The sequence below is a fragment of the Cuculus canorus genome, chromosome 5, assembly GCF_017976375.1.
Source record: "Cuculus canorus isolate bCucCan1 chromosome 5, bCucCan1.pri, whole genome shotgun sequence".
In the NCBI taxonomy this organism is placed as follows: domain Eukaryota; kingdom Metazoa; phylum Chordata; class Aves; order Cuculiformes; family Cuculidae; genus Cuculus; species Cuculus canorus.
In genome coordinates, this window is record NC_071405.1 from 32,471,399 (window position 1) to 32,492,325 (window position 20,927).

The following is a 20,927-nucleotide window of genomic DNA, read 5'->3' on the forward strand; positions in this document are numbered from 1 at the left end:
CCAGAGTCCCGCGAGGGAGGGCAAGGCGGGCGCCGCTGTCTTCGCGCAGCTGGAGGTGGAATCCCTGAGGGGAAAGTGGTGGTGAAAAAGACGGCTGTCCCCGGGCCGCGCCCGAGCTCCGGAGAGCTGCCGGACCCGCTACATACGGAGCACAGCGCCCGCCTCTCAGCTTCCGACCGCCACCGGTTGCCATGGAGACGGCGTCAGGCGCCGGCCGCGGCTGCGCTTCCCGCTGGTGCCACCGCCACTGCTACCCGTGCGGAAACAGGCAGGGACGGCCAGCCCTCCAGGCTAAAGCCGCGGAGCGCCCCGCGGAGGGGCTGTTTTCCCGACGGATGAATTATGTGGGTGGCACCGAGTGTCTTCACACGGCTGGCCGGGACGGGGAGGTGGGTGTTGGCGTGCGCGGGGTGTTCTGTGGGAGCGCGTGGTCTCCGTTGGCGCCAATGGCCGCGGCCTGCGCTGAGGCGGCGGCGGCCTCGGCCTTGGGCCGGTGCTCGTCGGGCTGGGCCTCCTCCCGGCTCCCCAGCTCCTCGTGTCACCGACCCCGCCGCTGCTGTGGCCTCGGGCGGTACTGGCGGCGTTTTCACGCGTTCCTATAAACCCTTGTGGGTTCTGGCGTCCTCAGCACAGGAAGGACATGGATCTGTTAGAACGAGTCCAGAGGAGGGGCACGAAGATGATCCGAGGGCTGGAGCACCTCCCGTGTGAGAACAGGCTGGGAGAGTTGGGGTTGTTCAGCCTGGAGACCGTACAGCAGCCTTTGAGTGCTTAAAGGGGCTCCAGGGAAGTTGGGGAGGGACTTTCTATCAGGGAGTGCATCATAGAATGGCTTAGGTTGGAAGGAACCTTAAAGATCATTCAGTTCCAACGCCCCTGCCATGGGCAGGGACACCTCCCACTAGATCAGGCTGCCCAAGGCCCTATCCAACCTGGCCCTGAACACCTCCAGGGATGAGGTAGTCGTAGCTTCCCTGGGCAACCTGTGCCAGTGCCTCACCACTCTCGTGAAGAAATTCCTCCTTATGTCTAGTCTAAATCTGCCCCTCTCTAACTTATACCCATTGCCCCTAATCCTATCACTACAAACCCTTCTACACAGTCCCTCCCCAGGTTGCTTGTAGCACCTTCAGGTCCTGGAAGGTCGCTTCCTTCCGATAGAGTGTAGAGATAGGATATGGGGTAATGGTTTCAAGCTGAAAGAGGGGAGGTTTAAATGAGATATTAGGAAGCAGGGTTTTTTTCTGTGAGGATGGTAAGGCACTATCAGAGGGACTTTCTATCTGACTTTCAGAAAAACACAGTTACTTAGGTGAACCTTTACTTTAGCGTAAATCAAAAATATTCCACTTTTTGTAATAGGAGTTACTTCTTGTATCTGCACAGATTGCCCAGAGAAGTCATGGGTGCCCCATCCTTGGAGGTGTTCAGCACCAGGTTGGAGGAGGCTTTGAGCAGCCTGATCCAGCGGCATGTGTCCCTGCCCATGGTAGGGGGGTTAGAATTGGATGATCTTTAAGGTTGCTTCCAGTTGAAACCATTCAGTGATTCCTTAGGGAGAAAGAGGCCTTTGTGGAGAAGGGTGTGGGGTGGGAGGAGCAGGCATGGCGCTTCCCCAGAGGAAAAGCGACACCGTCCTGCAGCAGAGTATGTCCTCCTGGCAGCTGTGGTTCTGGGAAGTTTGGAAAACATAGTTTTCTTCCCCCGTGAAAAAAAGTGAAACGGAAAAAAAAAAACCCCAATCTTTTTTTCTTTCTTTTGACAATAAAAACGTCTTGTGAAACTCTTCTGTGCTGGGAGACTGTTATTTCTTATCTGAAAATTCACAATATATCAGCTGTTACAAGCCTGATGTTTAAGTATACTTAAGAATCTGCTCGAAGGTCAAGCATTACAGTGCTGTTATTGGCATTTAGTTCTCCTGTTTCTTTTGTTTTCATTCTGGGCCATTAGCTTGGTGGCAGATGACCAAAAATAAGACATACCCAACTAGTTAGGTTTTACTTGAGGACCTGCGCTAACTTTACATGCTTTAGTTCATTTTTTGTTTTATATGCTCTACTTTAATTTTAAACTGTTAAGCCTTCTTACCTCTCAGGCTGAAGGAGGGTCTCCACAGTGAATATCATTGTGCAAAACGCAAGCCATACCTTTTTGTCTTCCTGCATGTATCTCATTCCAGAACTGACAAAATGTCACGCTTCTATGTACTTCATTTTTTTCATATATTAAGTACAGTATTGCTTCAAAATACAAAGTGTGTATATAAAGAGTGTGCATTTAATATGAGTAGGTTCAAAATAGCTCAGTTAAAACAAAATGCTATTTAAGGACTATGGACAGCTTCTGAAATGTGATATGCAAAGGAACTGGGTCAGGAAACATAGCATAACTTAGATCACATATGACAATCTATGGGATGGGATGGCCAAGTGAACTAAGCTGGCTTGTTTCACTGTAGATCTTGTGTAGAGGTGTAGATGTGCTTGAGGGCTGCAGTCTTATTTTGTGATCCTATAGCTTGCCATGTTTCCTCATTTTTGTTTTTTTCTAGCTATTCTCTTTCAAATTGTAATTATATTTATTTAATTTTCTTACACAGTGCTAAGTAAGTAGTTTCAAAGCCAGTCAGACTATGGCCTTTGAAAGGATAACACAAAAGGACTGGTATAAAATCCTGGACGCAAAGCCATCGGACAGTCCATCAGAACTAAAACGGAAGTACCAAAAACTTGTTTTGTTAGTAAGTATGTTTTTGTTATTTAAGATGTGCAAAAGTAAATTCTATAAGCCAATAAGATAATAATCGCAGGGTTTGTTCTTACATTTTTTCTATAAATGTGTTTTATCAGAGTGTGTTTATAGTATCAATTCACTGAGGATGGTTTAAATTTGAAGTAAACATCTGGAGTTACGAGTTGTCATTGTATTTCCCAAAGAGCGGCTGTGTTCTTCTGGTTCTAAAATACTGAGATGTCTCTCAGCTTTGCTAAACATTCATAAAAGACCTGAGCCAAATGTCTGTTTGTCAGGTGCTGGATAATCAGGCGTACAACTCGAAGAAGGTCATTGTTCGTAGCGTAGTCATGAAATGTGCTAATTGATACTTGTATTTACTATCATGCTTGCAGTTACAGTGTGCTGAATGCAACCCTTGAATATATAAAAAACAGTGTAAAGAGCAAAAAGAAGTTCTTCCTAATAGTGTGCAGTAATAGAATAGGAAACACATAGGAGGAAAATATGTTAACATTGAGTTTCTTTGAAAGTTTCTGGTGCATTTTTATGGAGTCCTGGTTTTGGTCATGCATTAAGACTTGAGGTTCTATGAATTCTCTTAATTTTTCCTGTGCTCTTGGTATACACATATAAGAATCTCAGAGCTTTACCAGATTACTTTTTTAAGATTTTTGGTTCTTCTGATTTACTCCTTCGCCTTAATTCAGGGTTTTTGCTCTAAAGATGCTTTGGCCTGAATTTCTGAGGAAAACAGGGTGTATTTTTTCATACTGTTGACTATTTCCAACCAAATTTGCTAGACATGTAGAAGTCCCAAGATAACTAAGTTCCTAAGTTTCTTGCAAACTGGCAACCTGGTAGACAAGAAGGAAGAAGGTGAACAGAACTCAATTTTTACATGTTACTTTAGGTAGCTGCGAGCTAGAGTGTCAGTTTTGGCAGGGCATTAGAGGGTGCACACATGGCTAATCTTGCTTTCTTTGAGGTGTCAGAATGAATATGGTAAAAAGTTAGGATTTTTAAGTGAAGTAGAGAGAATGCCAGTGAACAGGAGACTCAGTGTCGTTAGAGTTGAAATAAACCCATGGATTGTTTGGTTATTTATTTCTAGCCCCAGTGAAAACTAGTTTAGAGGTAATATCAGTATGAAATATGTTCCACATTTAAACATTTTGATGCACTTCGCTGAATTTGTTAATCAATCCTGCTGTACATCTGTCTACTCTCAGTGCATCCTTCTGACTTATTTTTTTGTCTGAAACTGATCTCTGTACTTAAGAGTCTTAAGTTTCAGCACTTCACAAGATGTTTGTGTGCAGATACAGGACATAAATCCTTTAGTCCTCATTAAATATTAGCAGAATCAACGTAGGACAGTGCTTTGGAAACCAAGCTTCTTAGTTCCAGTCTTAACAGCAACAGTTGTTTTCTTGGACCTCCTAATGTTTGGGGTTTTTTTACTGAATTGCTAGTAAAATGTGAATAAAATATGGAATCGTAGAATGGTTTGAGTTGGAAGGGACCTTAAACATTAAGAATGATCTGTTTGTTTTTAATGAAAGCAACAGAGGGCTGCAGTGTAAAATACCTTTTCTGTTCAGATAGGGGGCTCATTTAAACTGAATACTGTAGTGGAATTAATGTATTTCTTTTACCGTGAATCTATACATAATGATGGCATTAAAATCATATGTAAAGGATTGTTCAGAGCTGTTTGCCACAGAACAGAAACTACTTGGAGCCTTTTCTGTACCATTTTTTTTTAAATGAAACTGACCCTCTCTGTTCTAGCAATGTACTTTCATGTAATTATTTTGAAGTGTATGAAGTGAAAATTCTTGGAGTTTCCAAATGTCTGTTTACATCTGTAACTGTAGTTTTAGAATATGAAAATATTATTTTAATACATAAACATTTCTTTGGAACCAGTGTATTTCCAAACTGAATAGTTAGTGCTCTTTATTTGAAAAATCAGTGAGAAATGACAGAGAAAATGAAGATAGGGTTTGGTTTTTTTCTTTTGCTGTTTCGTTCAGAATTCTTTTTCTGACTGTGATGGATCTCTCTGACTACAAAGCCATGCTGATGTTTGTCTGTAGGTGTGTTCTCTGAGGTAGATCTGTTTCTGCTGATCTGTTGTTGTTACCATATGTCCCATCTCTATTCATCTTTTTCTTATAGCTGAACTGTTACAGACTATACTTGTTTGTCCTTTTGCTAATAAAGCATCTAGCACAGTCAGTCTAGGGTCTGTAGAAGCATGGTGGTATAATAAAGTGTCTAGTTTAATCCTGGCCCAGCCTGACTGGCAGCTAAACACAAGCAGTTGACAATCCAAATCGCACCCCCTTCCCTTAGGGAAAGGGGAAAGGAGAGAAAGAGACTTGTGGGTTGGAAACTAAGTCTCTAGGCTTTAATGAAACAATAATATATTGTTTCATTAAACAAGGAAAATACTATTAATAAGAAAATTACAAAATATATAAAATATATGAAATTGCCCTCCCACCCCAATTACTACATCATCACTGATGCTTCTGAGCAGGCACAGGGAAAAGGTCCCAGGCTGGACCAGGCAGCAGTTGGGAGCTGGACTCAGAAACTGAGTTCAGAAACTCATAGATCTGGGATCAGGGGTAAACAGGCAGATGAGGTTCATGTTAGCTGCTGGCCATCAAAGAAGAGGGCTTAACCCTTGTGATTCCTCAGTTTTATACCGCCTATGACGCCTATGGAATGGAATGCTCTGTTGGGCAGTTTGGGGTCACCTGTCCTGTCCACTCCTCCCTGCAGGTACAACCCTTTTTTACCCCTTTCACTCACAGCATTTCAACAACTTGAGGATGACCTTTGTCTCCATAGGTAAATGATGGTCTTTCTGTATACCAATGCCCCATGCTATCATTTCTAGAGAGAAACACTTTCTGGAAAACACGCAGTTAACCTTCAGAAAATGAAGGTACTTAGATGAGGTTTAGCTGAAAACTTAGAAAAATGGTTCTAGTTTAGCTCAAACCAGAACATAAAACAACAATTATTTTTACGCTCCTTAAAAACTCTTCGGCTCTAAGAGTGACTGGAGACTACAGTACATATCTTCACTAAGAGGTGTTCATAAGCACATAGCTACAGTGTGAAAGTTAATGCCACAGATGATGGTCAGGCCGAGGGGTTTCATGGTTGAAAAAGTTGTTAAGTGATCAGGAAAGAGAATTCTACCATGGCATGTTAATGCTAAAAATACTCTCTCTGATTCAGAAATCCGTGAGCTATGGACTTTTCAGTATTGTAATAATATATGAGGGAGTTGCTCTATTTTGTTTTATCCTGATACATAGGCATCCACTGTATGTTATTAGTAGAAAGCATAGCAGTGGATGGACCTCTCACCGGTTGCGCTGTGTTCTTGTGAAGTGATTCCCTTGCTCCCCAAGTAAACCTTGCACTTGGAGGTCTTGACAGGTTCACACCTCTCACTGACAAAGTGGTAATTCGGGATTTCTAAAGCTGTTCATGGCGGTGGTGATGGTGGAAGTAGTGGTGCTGCTGGTGTGGGCAGAGAACAGGTCTGACTGGAAGTGGATTTATGTGCTGTGGTACCAGTCAATTACTGGAGTAGCTCCAGTGTAGAAGCTGGAATAGCAGATGAGCCATGAATTGCCTGCTAAAAGATTTCAAGAGGATGTATATGATTAGTAGAGAAAGTTTTCTGGCTTATGTGCAGCAGCAGAAGTTAACCTTCTGAAGAATTATATGATGCTAGTTATCTTAAAAATCAAAAATTTTTAAAGCAACTTGCATCTTGGATGCCAAATGCAATTAATATGACATTGATTCTGTAATCACAAATATTCTGATCAAAGATATTCATCAGCTTCAAACATAGTAGATGGTGGGGTTTATTTTTAAACATAATTTTGCTGTTAAAATAAAAACGGCAAATGTCTGAGCCCAAGCCTTCTTAAAATGATCCCCAATGCTTCATGTTGAGCATTTGCTTTTTGCCATCTGCTATTTTCTGTGTTTGTCAACACATGTATGCTTAGCATCTTGAATGAATGGGCAGATGTAAATTTCCAAAGCTAAAGAGTTGGAGATCTTGCCATATGTCACCCAAAATATATTTGTAGTTAAATCTCAGCACTCACCTTAATAATACAAAGTAGTACACAGTTAAAAATGCATGAATTGTAGATTTGTAAGAATGATTGCTTAAGACCAGATTCACTTGAAATTATTAATTTTCAAAAGATAACTTGTTTTTGTCAATTCTAACAATTTGATGATGGAAAAGATTAATAACCCATAACAAATAAAACCATACATATGCACCCAACTAGGGTGAATATATATACTTCCCATTTTGCCAAATTTTGCTTTGCTGTACTTATTTTTTTTTTATTATTTGGTCAGGTCATAATCTATGCCAAATGAATTATTTTACTACAGATAATATCAATTGCATCTTTAAGAATAATATTAATTTGATACAAGAAACAGTGCAGGTTTGGCCTAAAAGTAATGATTTTTTTTAATTCATATTTTTTCCTTCTTGCTTTCTAAATCTTTAAGTTCAAGTTCATATTTATAAAATCTTCTTGCAATGTAATGAAACTTAATTTTTGTGTACTCACATGCCTGATATCTGGGTCATCCTGATACTTTATTATTATAACAGTCAATAGCACCTGAAGATAACAGACCTTTAAGCACAAGATGTCTGTAACAGTGGCAATTCTGTAAACAGCTTATTTTTAAAACAAAGTCAGACTTTTGTGTATGCTGTTTTATACTCCAGTGTCTTCTCCACCACAGAGCTTCAGCCAGTAATTTGAGGGAGGAGAAATTAGATATGTGTATTTTGTAACTAGCATTGTTCAATGCAAAGATTCCTTGATTGGCTGTTGTAACTTCATGCTAAAGTGCTTTCTGAATCCCAGATGACTTGCAGTTTCCATACTCTGAAAGGAATCACAACAGATTTTGACAATTAGTGTGTTGTCCAAGTAGTAAGAGTGTGATCTTTATCGTTTTGAGATGTTTGGGGTACATATAGAGTTCTTATCCACAATTACATACACAGTAGTTTCAAGAGGATTTCTTAAAGGGATAAACAAGTTTTATGCTGTATACTTAGTTTTTCAAGGATTCCATACAGCTTTTAGGAAGGAAAGTGCCCATGTTCTGTTTCTGAATGTGTATAAAATTAATAGGGGATAAAAACCCAACAGGGGATTAAAAGTTACAAAAATAGGATACTGGGGAGAAGATTTACACCATCTTATTATTGGCACAATTTTTAGATCTCCTTTTGGTCTAGCACTTTGTGGTCAAAGAATGAATTGCCAGATTGTATTCACATTTTCAGGTAGCTGCTCTGTATCTGAAAACTGCTTCTTACATGGAATAAAGTCACCAAATGCATAAGCTTTGTCTAGCTGAAAATCAGGTGTCTATTCTGTTGATGCTGATGATATTATAGGATACCTTTCAACTGGAAAAAACATTATTGTACAGGAAAATTATATGCTGCTGTTACAGTGTGTGCCCCAATCTTAAAGAAATCCATGTAATTTGAGTAGGGAGTATGTAGGAAGCTCTTATTTTTAATATGGTAAAGGAAATAAAATGTGCCATTTAACACATGGTGTTACAGAGATTATCTTTTTATCAGAAGGGGTGGTATGTGTAAATAAAATGTTAAGGTTATCACTTAATCTGTTTGAAAGATTAGAAAATTTGAAAACAGAGAGCATAGGTGAGGATCACTCTCAGCAGCAATAAAATGGACATTAATAGAAATTCAATTTAATAAAGCCAAATAACTTAAAGAAGAGATTGTTCCTTTGAGCTTGTGTAGTGGATAAATGTCATTTTGTAAAGAAGTCAGTTCTGTCTTAACAGATTTATGTACGTATCTAACTTTTGCAATCACAAGAAATTCAGCATGCATTTATATAAAGTTAAAAGATCTGCTTCCATGTTTATTATCTTGAAGTTTGTTTGTAAATAAATTCAATGTTATTCCTAAGATTGCCTGCCTACTGAGGAACTTCTTTTCATGCTGAGTTTAGGCTGGGAGTTTGAATCTTCAAAATGAAAACCTTGAGCTCTGTATTAGAAGTCTCATAATAATGCTTTTATAATTTTATTCCTTTTTTATAGCCTTTTCAGGCTTTTTATCTTTTAGTTTGAATAGCAGGGTACAAGTTAGAGGCACCAAACAGATCACCATGCTTAGCTAACTCTATTTTCAGCTCACTTGTAGAAAGTGGATTTTGTAAGTCGATAATATAAACTGAACAATTTTAGTGCAGCCTGGTTGTAGCTTAATTGAGGTTTATATAATCGCAACAGAGAGAAAAATAAGCCACTAAGTTTAATACAAAGGACTATTGTTTTGACACTCTGGTTAGTTTTATTTAGAGCTTTTCTTTACATCTGATTTACTACTTGTGACCTCAATAAAATAAAATACAAAGGGGCTTATTTTCGAGTTGGGAGTTGAAGTTTGTTATTAGATTATGTCTTATATAATGAGCCTTAGTGTTACAGAAGTTGCTAGTTCAAACAGCTTGATTAGCCAGATCATAACCATGAAGATGTTCCTGCTGCTGTTTAAGCTATGAGAGCTTTTGTTCAATTCATCCACCTCTTTTTTTTTGTGCTTTTGTGTTATTTTGTTTTTTTTCTCACACCAGAAGAGGTCATTGCGATAATCAGTAGTAAGTCTGAAGAACAGGTATTTGCTGGTTCTCAAAGCAAAGTGTTCTGGACATACATGCTGCCACATATAAGCCGAAGTTCCTGCTCATTCAGTCAGAACCATGTAAGAATATAATGCTGGTGGCCACTGGGCTTTGGGCCTTACAGGCTCTTGTTAGGGGAGCTGGCCAATTGGAGTGCGTGTTCTACATAATTAGGCAGCTGGCTAATCAAATGAAAGGCAGTGATTAACTGATTAGTGCTCTGATTGGGCAAGCAACCAGCTGGAAGGGATATTCAGGGCATCCTATACAAGAATAGTCTGAGGAAGGTATCTGAACTTGCAGAAGGGAGGGGGGAAAGTGTGGTCATGGATGTAGAGGAAAAGGCATCATAGCAGGAAAAGGGGCATCTAACAGTACTGGCATACAATACCCCTTTGTTAGAGGTGGGTCTCTACCATAGCTCAGTTTGTATGGAGCTGCGTCTCACATTTTATTACTTTTTAATGTGTGATTTTTTTTTTACATTGTTTTTAAAGATGAAGGCATGTTTTTAAGAAGTGGACACTGTGAACATCTCTATACTAGAAAGTTGGTTTTAACTGCTATATATAAGGTGACAAAATCTATAGCACCACAAAATAATCCAGCAAGTAAGTAATGTATTACTTGTTCAGGTGATTCAGCTGTGAAAGTAATGTTAGTTTGGAAAATGATTTCTAAATTTGGTCTCTTTACTTACTAGGTTATTGTCCATAGTTTACTTCTGATGATAAGCAGCTTCTCATACTTCATTCACTGTAGTTTTAAGGTACATACATGAGAAGAGAATGGGCATCAGATAATTGAAATGTGAGATTCAGCTATGTGTGTGGTTTTTAATGTCACATGTTCTGGAAAGGAATCTGATGCCTCTCTTGAACAGTTTGTGTACTAGTTATGTATGTTATGAAAAGTTATGAATTGGAGCACAAAGGAGGAAGCTGGAAAGACTGGCATACTCTTTTTCACAGAAGTAAATGTTCTGAGTATTCTGACTTTGAAGCAGACACAGTCAAAAGTACCTCGAGTTGTTCAAAATTCTCAAATCAAACTATTTATTTAAGAGCCTTCTTCTAGAATTCTAAGCACTGGGTCAGTTATTTAAAGAAGCTGTACTCCCAGAACATGAGTTTGGTGGATAATAAATGTTAAGGGTAGAATCAATCATCTTGCTATAAATGTGTTTGCATAAGGATCTCTCATTGCTGTTAAATGAAATTGACCATGTTTGTTGAATCTGAAATAGGTATTACATTTTTAAAAATACTGTAGTATGATGTAGTAACCTGTAAAACTTAGTAGTTTGGGGATTGTATTTTATTTCTTAGTTTTAAATAAATTATCTGTGTGTAACTTTGACTTGCGTTTAAAATACATAATACAATTAAAAAAGCAGCGCATTTATTTCTTCTTCCCTTCATCTTTAAATACTCTTGAGTCAGAAAATCATGATCTAAATGAAATAACTGTCCTACCCTCCATCTTTTCCTTGCCGCAGAGCAAAAAATGGTTTTTCATCTCCCATTGGACCCAAATGCTCAGTAGACATGAGTTCCTTTGAACTGATTTAATGCAGAAGCGAATACCTGAAGATCTGTTTCGTATGACATTTTGTAGATAGCTTGTATTATTATAGTTAGAAAGTTCAGCTTTGTTGTATTCTGCCAGTCACTAGTATAAAGCCTGTCATTTAATTTTCAGTATGTCAAAAGTAACACTTTAAGGCTGAAAAGTCAGATATGTCAAAAACCTGACCCTTCGTTGTTACTCCCAATAAATTAGCAGTAGTGAAAAAATTCAGTCTGTGTTGTTTGGATTTATGACCCAAGAATTTCCATGGTCAAAGAAGAAAAGATGAATGAATTTTCCGGGCAGCATCTTAGCTAAACATTTTTCTTTTTCTGACATAAACTTTAAATAGTAACTCATTAGGTGTTTGAAGAAAGGCTGATTGAGTTCCTTGTTTAGGAGGTACTTCTCTTCTTTCAGAGCACTCCAGCTATCCAGTGTTAGTTCCTGCTGCTACAGAAGAGTTATGCCAAGTATGGACTTAGTAGGATTCTCTCAGTACTAGCTATAGGTTCTGTGTTGGTGTTGAAACTTAAGTAATGAAAACGTTGGATTATTCCTCTACACTCGCTGATCTGTCCTAGGTGATGACGCTACCTTTCATCTCCATATCTTGACTGTTCCTTCCAAAAATAGGAAAGTTCTGTAAAGGCTAAGACCATCTATATGGAGTGCTTATTAAATAACTCAGTAAATTATTAATTATTATTAATAACTCAGCAAAAACTCAGTAATAAATTCCATTAAATGAGCAGAGTATTCTGTTGTCACATGATTTTCTTGAGTCTAGAGAGTATCTCCTGTTAGTAGTTATCAGGACACACTGTCACAATTTCTTCCTTGCTGCAAATGGAGAAATTTGCCAGCTGTGACCATCCTCAAATTAGAAGTTAAACTAGTGATCAGTCCAGATATGAATACATTCCTTCAGCAATCAATGTGAGTAAATCCAGTCTAAACTAGATGAAGTGGTTATGTGACTCTGTGGATTATGTTTGGAATTGTCACTATGACTCTGAAATTTTGAAATAACTGAAAGCTGATGTGTGTTTTGATTTGGTTTTTTTTGTTAGTTTTCTTTTAATACTCGTGTGATACCCATGAAATGGAGTCTTTGGACCATAGTCATGGCATACTTCATTGCCTCTGATTTTAAGGATTGAAACTTCTCTGGATGCTTTAGATGTATTAGGCATTGCTTAAGATATGAAAGTGTTGTCTGTGCAACACGTTGTGGTGCTTCTGTTTTTGTTTGGATAGTGTAATGTTTACTAATCTCTCAAGTTTAGCTGCCCTATAAAAGGTAGGTGGTTTCTTCGTGGGTTTTGCACGCAAATGCTCTCTATACTGAGTGATAAATTCTATCACTATTTAGCTTTCCATGTCCCTTTAAAATGTTATAATTCCGCTAGAGCCTGACCTGTTATTTTGAGATCATGAATTGCTTCAAATACTGTAGACGTTCTGTATTGCTCCTAGAGATAAGGAAAGCTGGAAGAAATATATTCCAGAAAGCAAAAAAACAAAACTACTTGCAGCTTTTGAAGTGTTATGCAACTGTTACAGTTATGGTTGCTGATACATATTTTTCCAAAAGAGAACAACACAAAAACCTGCACTTTGTGATCAGCAGTTCTTAGGAAATTGTGAGCTATCAAAGTATTTGACGTTTTTAACCTGCAGAAAGATATTCATCTTGCAAGTCACAGAGCCAGCTGAAGATATCTGCCCCTAACTGCCTGTCCCTGCCTTTCTGCCAGATGTTACTCAACCAGTTCAGGCCCATTTTTCAGTATTTTAGACAACCCTGACTGGGTTTTTTTGTAATGCAGTGCAGAATTCTGGGGTTTGCTTTTACATGAAAGTAGAGTTTGCCTAAACTAGTTTCCTAACCATTTGCATAACTGGCATTACTGTGTGACAAGGGCCACAAACTTGTGCCTAAACAGTTAAACATAATTTAATGTGACATTTAACAGCATAAATTGTGAGCACAGGGACCAGAAATTTAAAAGGAAATTTTAAGATTCCCTTTGTATTTGTGTTTTCACCTTTATACTCCTGTGTATGTTTGAAATGTTTCATTTCTTTCCTTCTTGCCTGTGCTAGTTTTTGGTGTTTTTTTCAATTGCTTTATCTTCTCCTGCTGTGTAGTGTAGTTTCCAAAAGGCTCTTTTAAGTAGCTCTTGAGGCTCCCGGATGGCTTTTCATACGGAAATAAGGAGCCGTGGAAGCAGACTAAAATTAGAGAAGCTGGTTCTAAGGATGTACTTTCTGGTAACCATAAGTTCTGTTTTCTCTCCTCATTTTCATACTTTCATTAGCAAAGTTAATCTTTGCTTCTGTTTATACAACAGTTGATTTACTTTTTTTATCACTAAACCCAGAAACTTTTACATTTTATTTCAACATCAAGTTTGTTCAACAGCTGAAAGGGGTGAGAAATGTGTATATTTAATGTGAAAGTTAGGCGAGCTAATCACTTGCTGGCTTGTTGGACTCTTCAGTCTAACGGAGTTAGATGTTTCCAGAGACTGGAGAATAAGGGCTGAAAGGACCATGAGTGTTCAGAACTATGGTGCTCAGGGACATGGTTTAGTGGCAGGTAGGAATGGTTGGACTCGATGATCGAAGAGGTCTTTTCCAACCTAGTGATTCTATGATTCTCTGATTACTTGGATTTCTGTAAGATGGACTAGTTGCTGCTGCAGAAATGTAGTTGGTTTCCTTTGCCAATACAATAGGTTATCTTTCTCAACTATGTGAGAAGGTTTTCAAGCAAGAATTGACGTTACTTGGTTTTGCAGAGGGAGCTGGAATGCTTAAGCATAGCAGATCTGTGGAGTGTACCTCGAACCACTGGAGATGCACTGTCAGGAGTTAAGACCAGCTCTTACAATCACAGGACTTTTACAAGTAGCATCAAATTGAAAGTGACTGTTTCCATGGAAGTTGAAATTTACTTACGTAAATGTATAGTCAGAATTACAGGAGCAAACCTGCTGCTACTGCAGTTAAGTATATAAAACAAGAATGCAAATGAGGCAGATTTTGGCAGCAGGCACTTAAGTGTAGAGGAGGAAAAGCAAATCTCTCCAGGTTTCTCAGATGGCTCAGCTCAGATCCATGCTCAACTTCACAGACAATGAAGATTTTTTTTCAGTAAATAATGGAAACGTTCAAAACCTTGGTGAGAAATTAAGGTTATCAACCTGCATGATTTAAATCCAAATAAAGATATAATGAAATTCTTGGCTTAATCAGACAGAAGGTTGAGGAAGTTTAAAGTATGTTTGAGCAAGATAACTTAAATTCCAAGATGCAAATTAATGAGTTTATCATAGTGTAGTAGATTAGTTGTTTGGGTTTTTTTTAATTGCACTTTAGAGGACTTAAGTAATTTTCAAGAATTTGCTGCATTGAATTGGTATTATCCTCTGTGGTTTTACTGTGCACCTGTTAGTGAGTACTAGTTACGTGGTCTGTGTAACTGTTGCATGTTCCTGTGTACATTTAATCCTAACTTTTTTTCATTCTTGCTGTTGTTAAAAGAAAGCAAGATGGCTTTGTGCATGTTTTCTTTTAAAATCATTCATTGGGTGATAAATAACTGTAATAACTATAGGAAATTCCTTTTTCTTTCACTATCCGCTCTTGATGATGCTTTGCTACAAATACCTTGAGTCAGAGCAAATATTTCCTTATAGTAATAGCTGAAACAGCAATATTATTACCTGAAATATTTCTCTTCTGATGGTTCTTATTTGTCTCAAGTGAAGCTGGAGGTCTGCTGTGCTGGATGTTGTGGACAGCAGTGGTCACCTCTGGCCTGAAGATATGGAAAAGATTAATAATTTGTGTAAAACACGCAAGCAGTTGAATATCGTGGAGGAAAACTCAGACTACTACTTGCATAACAATTTCTGACCATGGCAGATAGTGAGGAGGAAGAAGGGAGAAGAATGGACAGTTTTCACCACTTAGTTGATCACTGAGCAATGTTAAAAATCACAATAGAATGAAGAAGGTATAAGACATTAGAAGGAAAATCAAACTTTTTGGTTTTCCTCAAATGGAGAACGTTTCCTATGAATAAAAATAATCCTGAAGATGGACAGTGGAGGCTGGAATCAATGTCAAAGCAGAAAGCAAGATCAGGTAGGAGAAGGCTAAAGTTGTTAAAAAGCTTAAAGTTTGTATGTGTTTCGGGGAAAAAAGGAAGAAGAGATGGATTGAAGTAACGAATCAAGAAGATAAATTCCTTGCTCTTATGTCTAGCTGTCTTTGGGTAGGCATCTTTGGGAGAGTTGAAATCTCTATACGAAAAGATTGAATGTCACAAGGAACTCTTCACTTTGTTTCTCCTCTTTGCAAGTGGAAAAAACAGGCTACTTCGATGTTCCCTGCTAACTTCTGCCAACTGAGTGAGCATGTTGAAAAGATTGATTGTGGGCTAGGAAAGCAAGTTTAAGACCTGGAATCATTCTTTTCATAGAAGTGAGCAAGTTTCATGTTTCAGAGAGAGTGCTTTGTTGCAAAATCAATGAAATAAGAAAAGCACCTTCACAGTAATTTTATTTTGTGCTGCTTTAACATAAGACCACACCTCTTTTTTTCTTTTTTTTTTTTTTTTTAATTTTTTTCTCTTTTGCAAATACTTGCCATGTGAAGCTTTTCATTGCTGAATTGTACTACTTACTTAACAGGGGGTAGCTTACAAAAATGTAAACAAGTGTGGAACCTGATCGAGGGAATATACTCACTTTTCTATGTGAGTATCCTAACAAAGTGCATGTATTGCATTCCTGATAGTTTTGCAGATGAAATACGAGTACTGTATTTAGCCCACTAAACATGCTTCTTGCCTGCTGCAGGCTTTGTGTATGAGAAAAGATGCAATCATATCACATTCAGTTTAGGAAGCATGTGGAGGAGGATGTGAGAAGCAGATATTTCATGACAATAAACTTTATCTGCTTTGGTCTCTGTTTTTGGTCATGCTAGTATAGTGCAGAGAAACAATTAAATGTGTTTGCTGTAACCTTCTAGTTAGCATTAGGTGGCAGTAGCGTGTTGTATTTGGCAGCTGCTTTGTCGTTTGTGTTTCATCTTCTGCGGTCTTTAGTGCAATGTAATAAATGGAGAGAACATGTATTTTATTTCTTATACTTCTCATAAAATGCTGATTTATGGCTGTTCTGACTGTTTGTGACTGTAAGGGCAGCCCTTGTTTGGACTGTTTATATGTAGGTGGGATTAGCACACCGTGGTTTCTGCACAGTATTCATGACGTATTCTCTGAGAGACAGTACCTAACAGTGATAATATTAAGTACAAGTATTCTGATGAGGAATATAAGTGAGTTTAGTTTTGCAGCATTCACCTTTTCATAAGCTGTCACCATTTCTAAATTCAATATAGCCTGTTAGATGAAGTATGGTTTTATGTTTGTGTTCACTCTTTTATTCTTAGATACAAAACAAACTTAGGCTTAGGATGATGTTGGTAGGAACATAATTAACCTTTCAGCATAGTGGTGTTACTGTCACTCCAGATCTTGGATACTTTGTGACCCTTTTGGAGGTGTTTTTCCTCTTCATTGGTGTTTCTCACAGGTAAAGGATCTCAAGGATTTTGGAACTCACGTTGCATTGTATTAATTGGGCAGGATGATCAGTTAATAGAAGAGGAAGAAAGTGTTGATGGAACAAGCTATGTAATTAGTACCTGATGAACCATGCTGGCCACAAAGCCCAGATTGTAGTGTTGCTTCAGGACAGCTCCTATACAAGACCTTTGTGTGCAATAAAGGCCTCTAGAAAAGCTAAAAAAGAATATTTTAGCATAATTCTGGTGAAGGAAATCTTGGCTGCTGAAAAACTTAGCTTTCCACTGTTAACTTGGGGAAAGCTGGGGATTTGTTTGTTTAGGTCTTTTGTTTTTATGTAAGAGATCACGTGATCTACATATTCTGGAAACAGGTGAAATAGGGTTGTTTTTTAAATAAAACTATGTAGGTTTTGTTCCTGCTTTTTGGAGCAGTGAGAAAGAAATACTAAGCCAGTAAGGCTTCCTAATGGCTTGTGAGAAAATGGCAAGCAAAATCATTTTATGACCAGGTAGCACAACAATGCCTTGAGGTTCCACTTTAGCTGGTTTTTTTATTACATATTGATTCATAGTAGGTTTTCAGTTGAAAATTAAATTAGTTTGGATTGAAAAGCATTTTTAGTCTAGCAAGGTAGTGCTGCTGGAATTATTTCATTATTAGTTTTTTTCCATTAATTTCTGTAAATATATCAATAATTAATTCATACTGTTCATCAAGAAATTCTCTCTCCTCCCATGATAGGAGAAAAATGTAATGTTTACATGTTTTAAACAATTGTTTTTTTCAAAATTATTTCATTCTCTTCTTCTTAAGCTGCTTTGTTTTATGGAAATAAACCATTTCTTGGGTTTTTTTTAAATTTTTTTTGTATAAATCATTTAAATTTTTGTAAAATAAGTGTTGTTTTCATCTTGCCCTAATTTAATGAGTTTAGGTGGTGAAGTTGGAAAATGGCTTCTTTCTGTGACCTTTCAGTGAGTGCCACAGGGTGAGGGCCAAGTGCACTTTTGTCACCTTTTTTTCTTGACTAAAGGTGGTGAAAATGTGTGCTTTTCTTAAATTCACTTACCTAAAAATTCAAATTCCATTTTAATAAACAATTATATAATTCAGTCTGTGTCCTGATTCAAATCCATCACAGAATGGATGCCACAAGAAAGCGTTCAACCTAAAGCATAACAGCTAGTCTGCATAAAGTCTAATTTCTATGTCATGCTGCCCATAACCAGAGTAAATGATCATTTGGAGTTGGTGTGCTTGATTGCTCAAATATAGATGCCATATACATGTGTAGGTAATACCAGATAGGTGTGTTAATTCTATTACATGCTGATAGGGATTTGTGGCTTAAAGTATTCAGTGTGACAATGTATGTAAAATTAGCCAAAGTGCTAACTTTAAATGTAATTATATAGCTCCCAGAGTGTTCTAATTGCATTATATGGTTCTTTTTTTTGTGCTCTGTCCAGCATGGAGACTGTTCAGATTTATATTTTGGGGGTCTGTCAACTGATCTTAGAACTTAGAATACGTGCCACATAATTTGATTAAAAATATTGCTACAGGCCTTACAGTGACATAGTATAAAACTGGAAATGTGCGGTTTTGTTGGTGTGTGTAGTGGTGAGGGGAACCCACTCTCCTACACAGTGTTAAGCTTAGCTATGTTATTTTAGATACACAAGTTTAATATCTCTGATACTTCTAAACATAAATTTATTGAGCCCTGAGACCAATAGAAGCAGAATGCCTAGTTTTGTGGTAATGATCATGAGGGCTGCGGCCTTGACCAGCCACACTTTAAATTGCCTGACATCAGAGATTCCAGGAATGGTACTTTATCAAAAACCTGAAGTCAGTATCAGTCTGGCAATGAAGGCAAGGTTTTTCCACTAGCTCTCTCTCACACGTTCAGTCTTCAGTAAGAGACTTTCATATAGGCGCTTCTAGATCAAAGCAACAAAACTCTTCCATTTCCAAATACAATTTTAGAAAGAGATGCTGTACTGAGCTTACTTGTTTAAACTTGATTCCAAAGCTGTGGGAATATGAAGACTGAACACTACCTTATTGTGGAGACAGAGAAAATAATTAAGTACAAATACAGAGAATGCCAGCTTACCCTGCCATTTCAATTCTTGAAATGATTCAGAAGAGTTGTTGATTTCTTAGGTGTTTATAGACGTGACTTAAACATTGTAATCATGTGGCCGCATTAAGCAATCTTGTTTTAAGAATCGTAATATCTTTCTAATAAAAATGTGTCCACATGGTATGTAGATAATGAGAGAAATTGATGCAATTATATGACCTAATACAGCCCTTGTTTAGAAGTTAATTTCTCTGGATTTCTATGAGCATTTGGTCAGATCTACACAGATTTGGTTGTTGGTTTAAATCTAGCCAAGGCTGGTGGTGTCTTAATTGCTGCCACAGAGCAACCATTTGGCCTGTGTGAGATGAATGTTGTCAAGGTACCTTCTGCAAAGCGGACATTCATCCACTGGGAATGTATCAAGAAAGTTTTCATTAATTGGTCCCTTTGTTGGCATTTGTGGTAGAGCAGCCAAAAATGGAGTATGAACAGACACTCTGTGTCAGAGGGTGAGATTTATTGGCAAGTCTCAGTAAAAACTGGTATTTACTACCTATATTGTAAGCAGGGGCAAAGGACTTTCCTCCAAAGAACAGCTTGGCATTAAATTTACTCAGATTTCTTTTTTGTTTTGTTTTGGGTTTTTTTTTGTTTTTTTTGGTTTTTTAAGGCAGGGAAATGTAACAAGACTGCAGACTACAATCAGAAATTAAATAGGAAATAGCTGGTTAATAGATTTCTTTTTAACATTGGCTGTTTTGAAGCCTCCTTTTAATATGATATGAAGCTTTGTGATCAGCTCTGTAGTCTATAGGCAAATTTGAATGGACCTATGAATACTTCTATCAGATAAGAGCACTTGACAGTTTTTGTCCTGACCTGGTTAGCTTAACCTGTAGATAGCAACAATTACAGTTGTCAATGTATAAATGTTGCCTAAAGTGTGTGAAATGTGTTTAAACATAGTTTCCAATTCTGATAGTTTTATGTTCATGTTTACTCCTGCATTTTGTTATTGTTGTTTTGTTAAAAGGATGCACTTTGTTATACTGCAAGGGAGGTACTGGTAATGCTTGTACATTTTCTTAGTGCTACACATTCATTTGTTGCTAAACCTTGAATAGACCAAGACTGCTTGTGTTAGGCTTTCTGTTCTGCTTGCTCATGCCCATTTTGTCTTTCAAAGAATTTCAACTTCTTTTATATTATGATGTTGAATAAATAAAATAATAGTTTAGTCTTATTAACCAAATATTCTGTCATATATTGCCTCTGAGAGATAATTCTGATTCTGAATTTTGACTATATTGCCTCTTCAACATTGAGCTTTCATGCAAAAATAAGTAAATTGAACCTCAGAAATACTGATAATGTGAGTTTTTTAAAGTGCTTGGTATTAATCTGTTCAATTCCTATAAGGAGGCAAAGTCTCATTCTGTTGGATTCCCAGCCATGGATCTGGCCGTGTTGTTTGAAAATAATGGCTTGGCTTTCTTTCTTCATCCATCTGCTTCCAATGTTTCCCCCCCACTCATTCTTTTTCTCTTAACAGCATAGTGTCCAGCTTGTTTCACTTGCTGTCATTCATCCAAGTCTCCTATCGGCAGGAATGGATGTCATTGACGCATACTGTTGTTATCTCATACTATCCAATACTTATACATGGCGACTTTCACTTTTGCAGTGTTAATCCAACTGATCATTTGCATAACAGTTTTGTGACTTTTACCTTTCGTGTTAGTGATTTTAATTCGGTTCTGTCATTCATAAAAAATGGTGACTTCACCAGATATGGAGCAGTGCTCTGTTTGTAAAGTTTGGGTTGAACTTCTCTTCCCTGGCCATTACTGAGTGTCTTTCACCACTGGTTTTTGTTTTTGTTTTTTAATGTAAATACTGATCTTCTTACAAATTCCAGGAGATATTGTAGTTGTTTCAGTCATGAACGCTGTGGCTTCCAGTTATTTTTACTGCAACAATAAAAGCAGGTAATTCATACTTGGCTTGAAATCATATTTCTAGCTGCATTACATGAAACAAATAATGTCAGGCTATAAAACTATCATAGCAACTGCTATATCCCTTAAGCGGAGAAAGGGAGAAGGATGCTAAGAGATGTTAAGTTGATTTTATATGTTAATACACTATCATTGACTCTTATTTG

The 20,927-nt window shown here is 37.7% G+C and overlaps 1 protein-coding gene across 2 annotated transcripts in view; it reads left to right on the forward strand.

The window, feature by feature from the left end:
* Nucleotides 1-253: 253 nt before the first annotated feature.
* The window catches only part of DNAJC24 (DnaJ heat shock protein family (Hsp40) member C24), a 38,219-nt gene continuing 17,545 nt past the window's right edge, over nt 254-20,927 (forward strand). The window contains exons 1-2 of one of the 2 annotated variants that reach the window (XM_054066860.1): nt 254-389; nt 2,603-2,743. In XM_054066860.1, the coding sequence (XP_053922835.1) occupies nt 2,636-2,743 (108 nt within the window). In that variant the 5' untranslated portion in view covers nt 254-389; nt 2,603-2,635. Of the gene's footprint in view, nt 390-1,386; nt 1,490-2,602; nt 2,744-20,927 lie in introns of those variants that run through there. The other variant, XM_054066859.1, reaches the window with a different exon arrangement.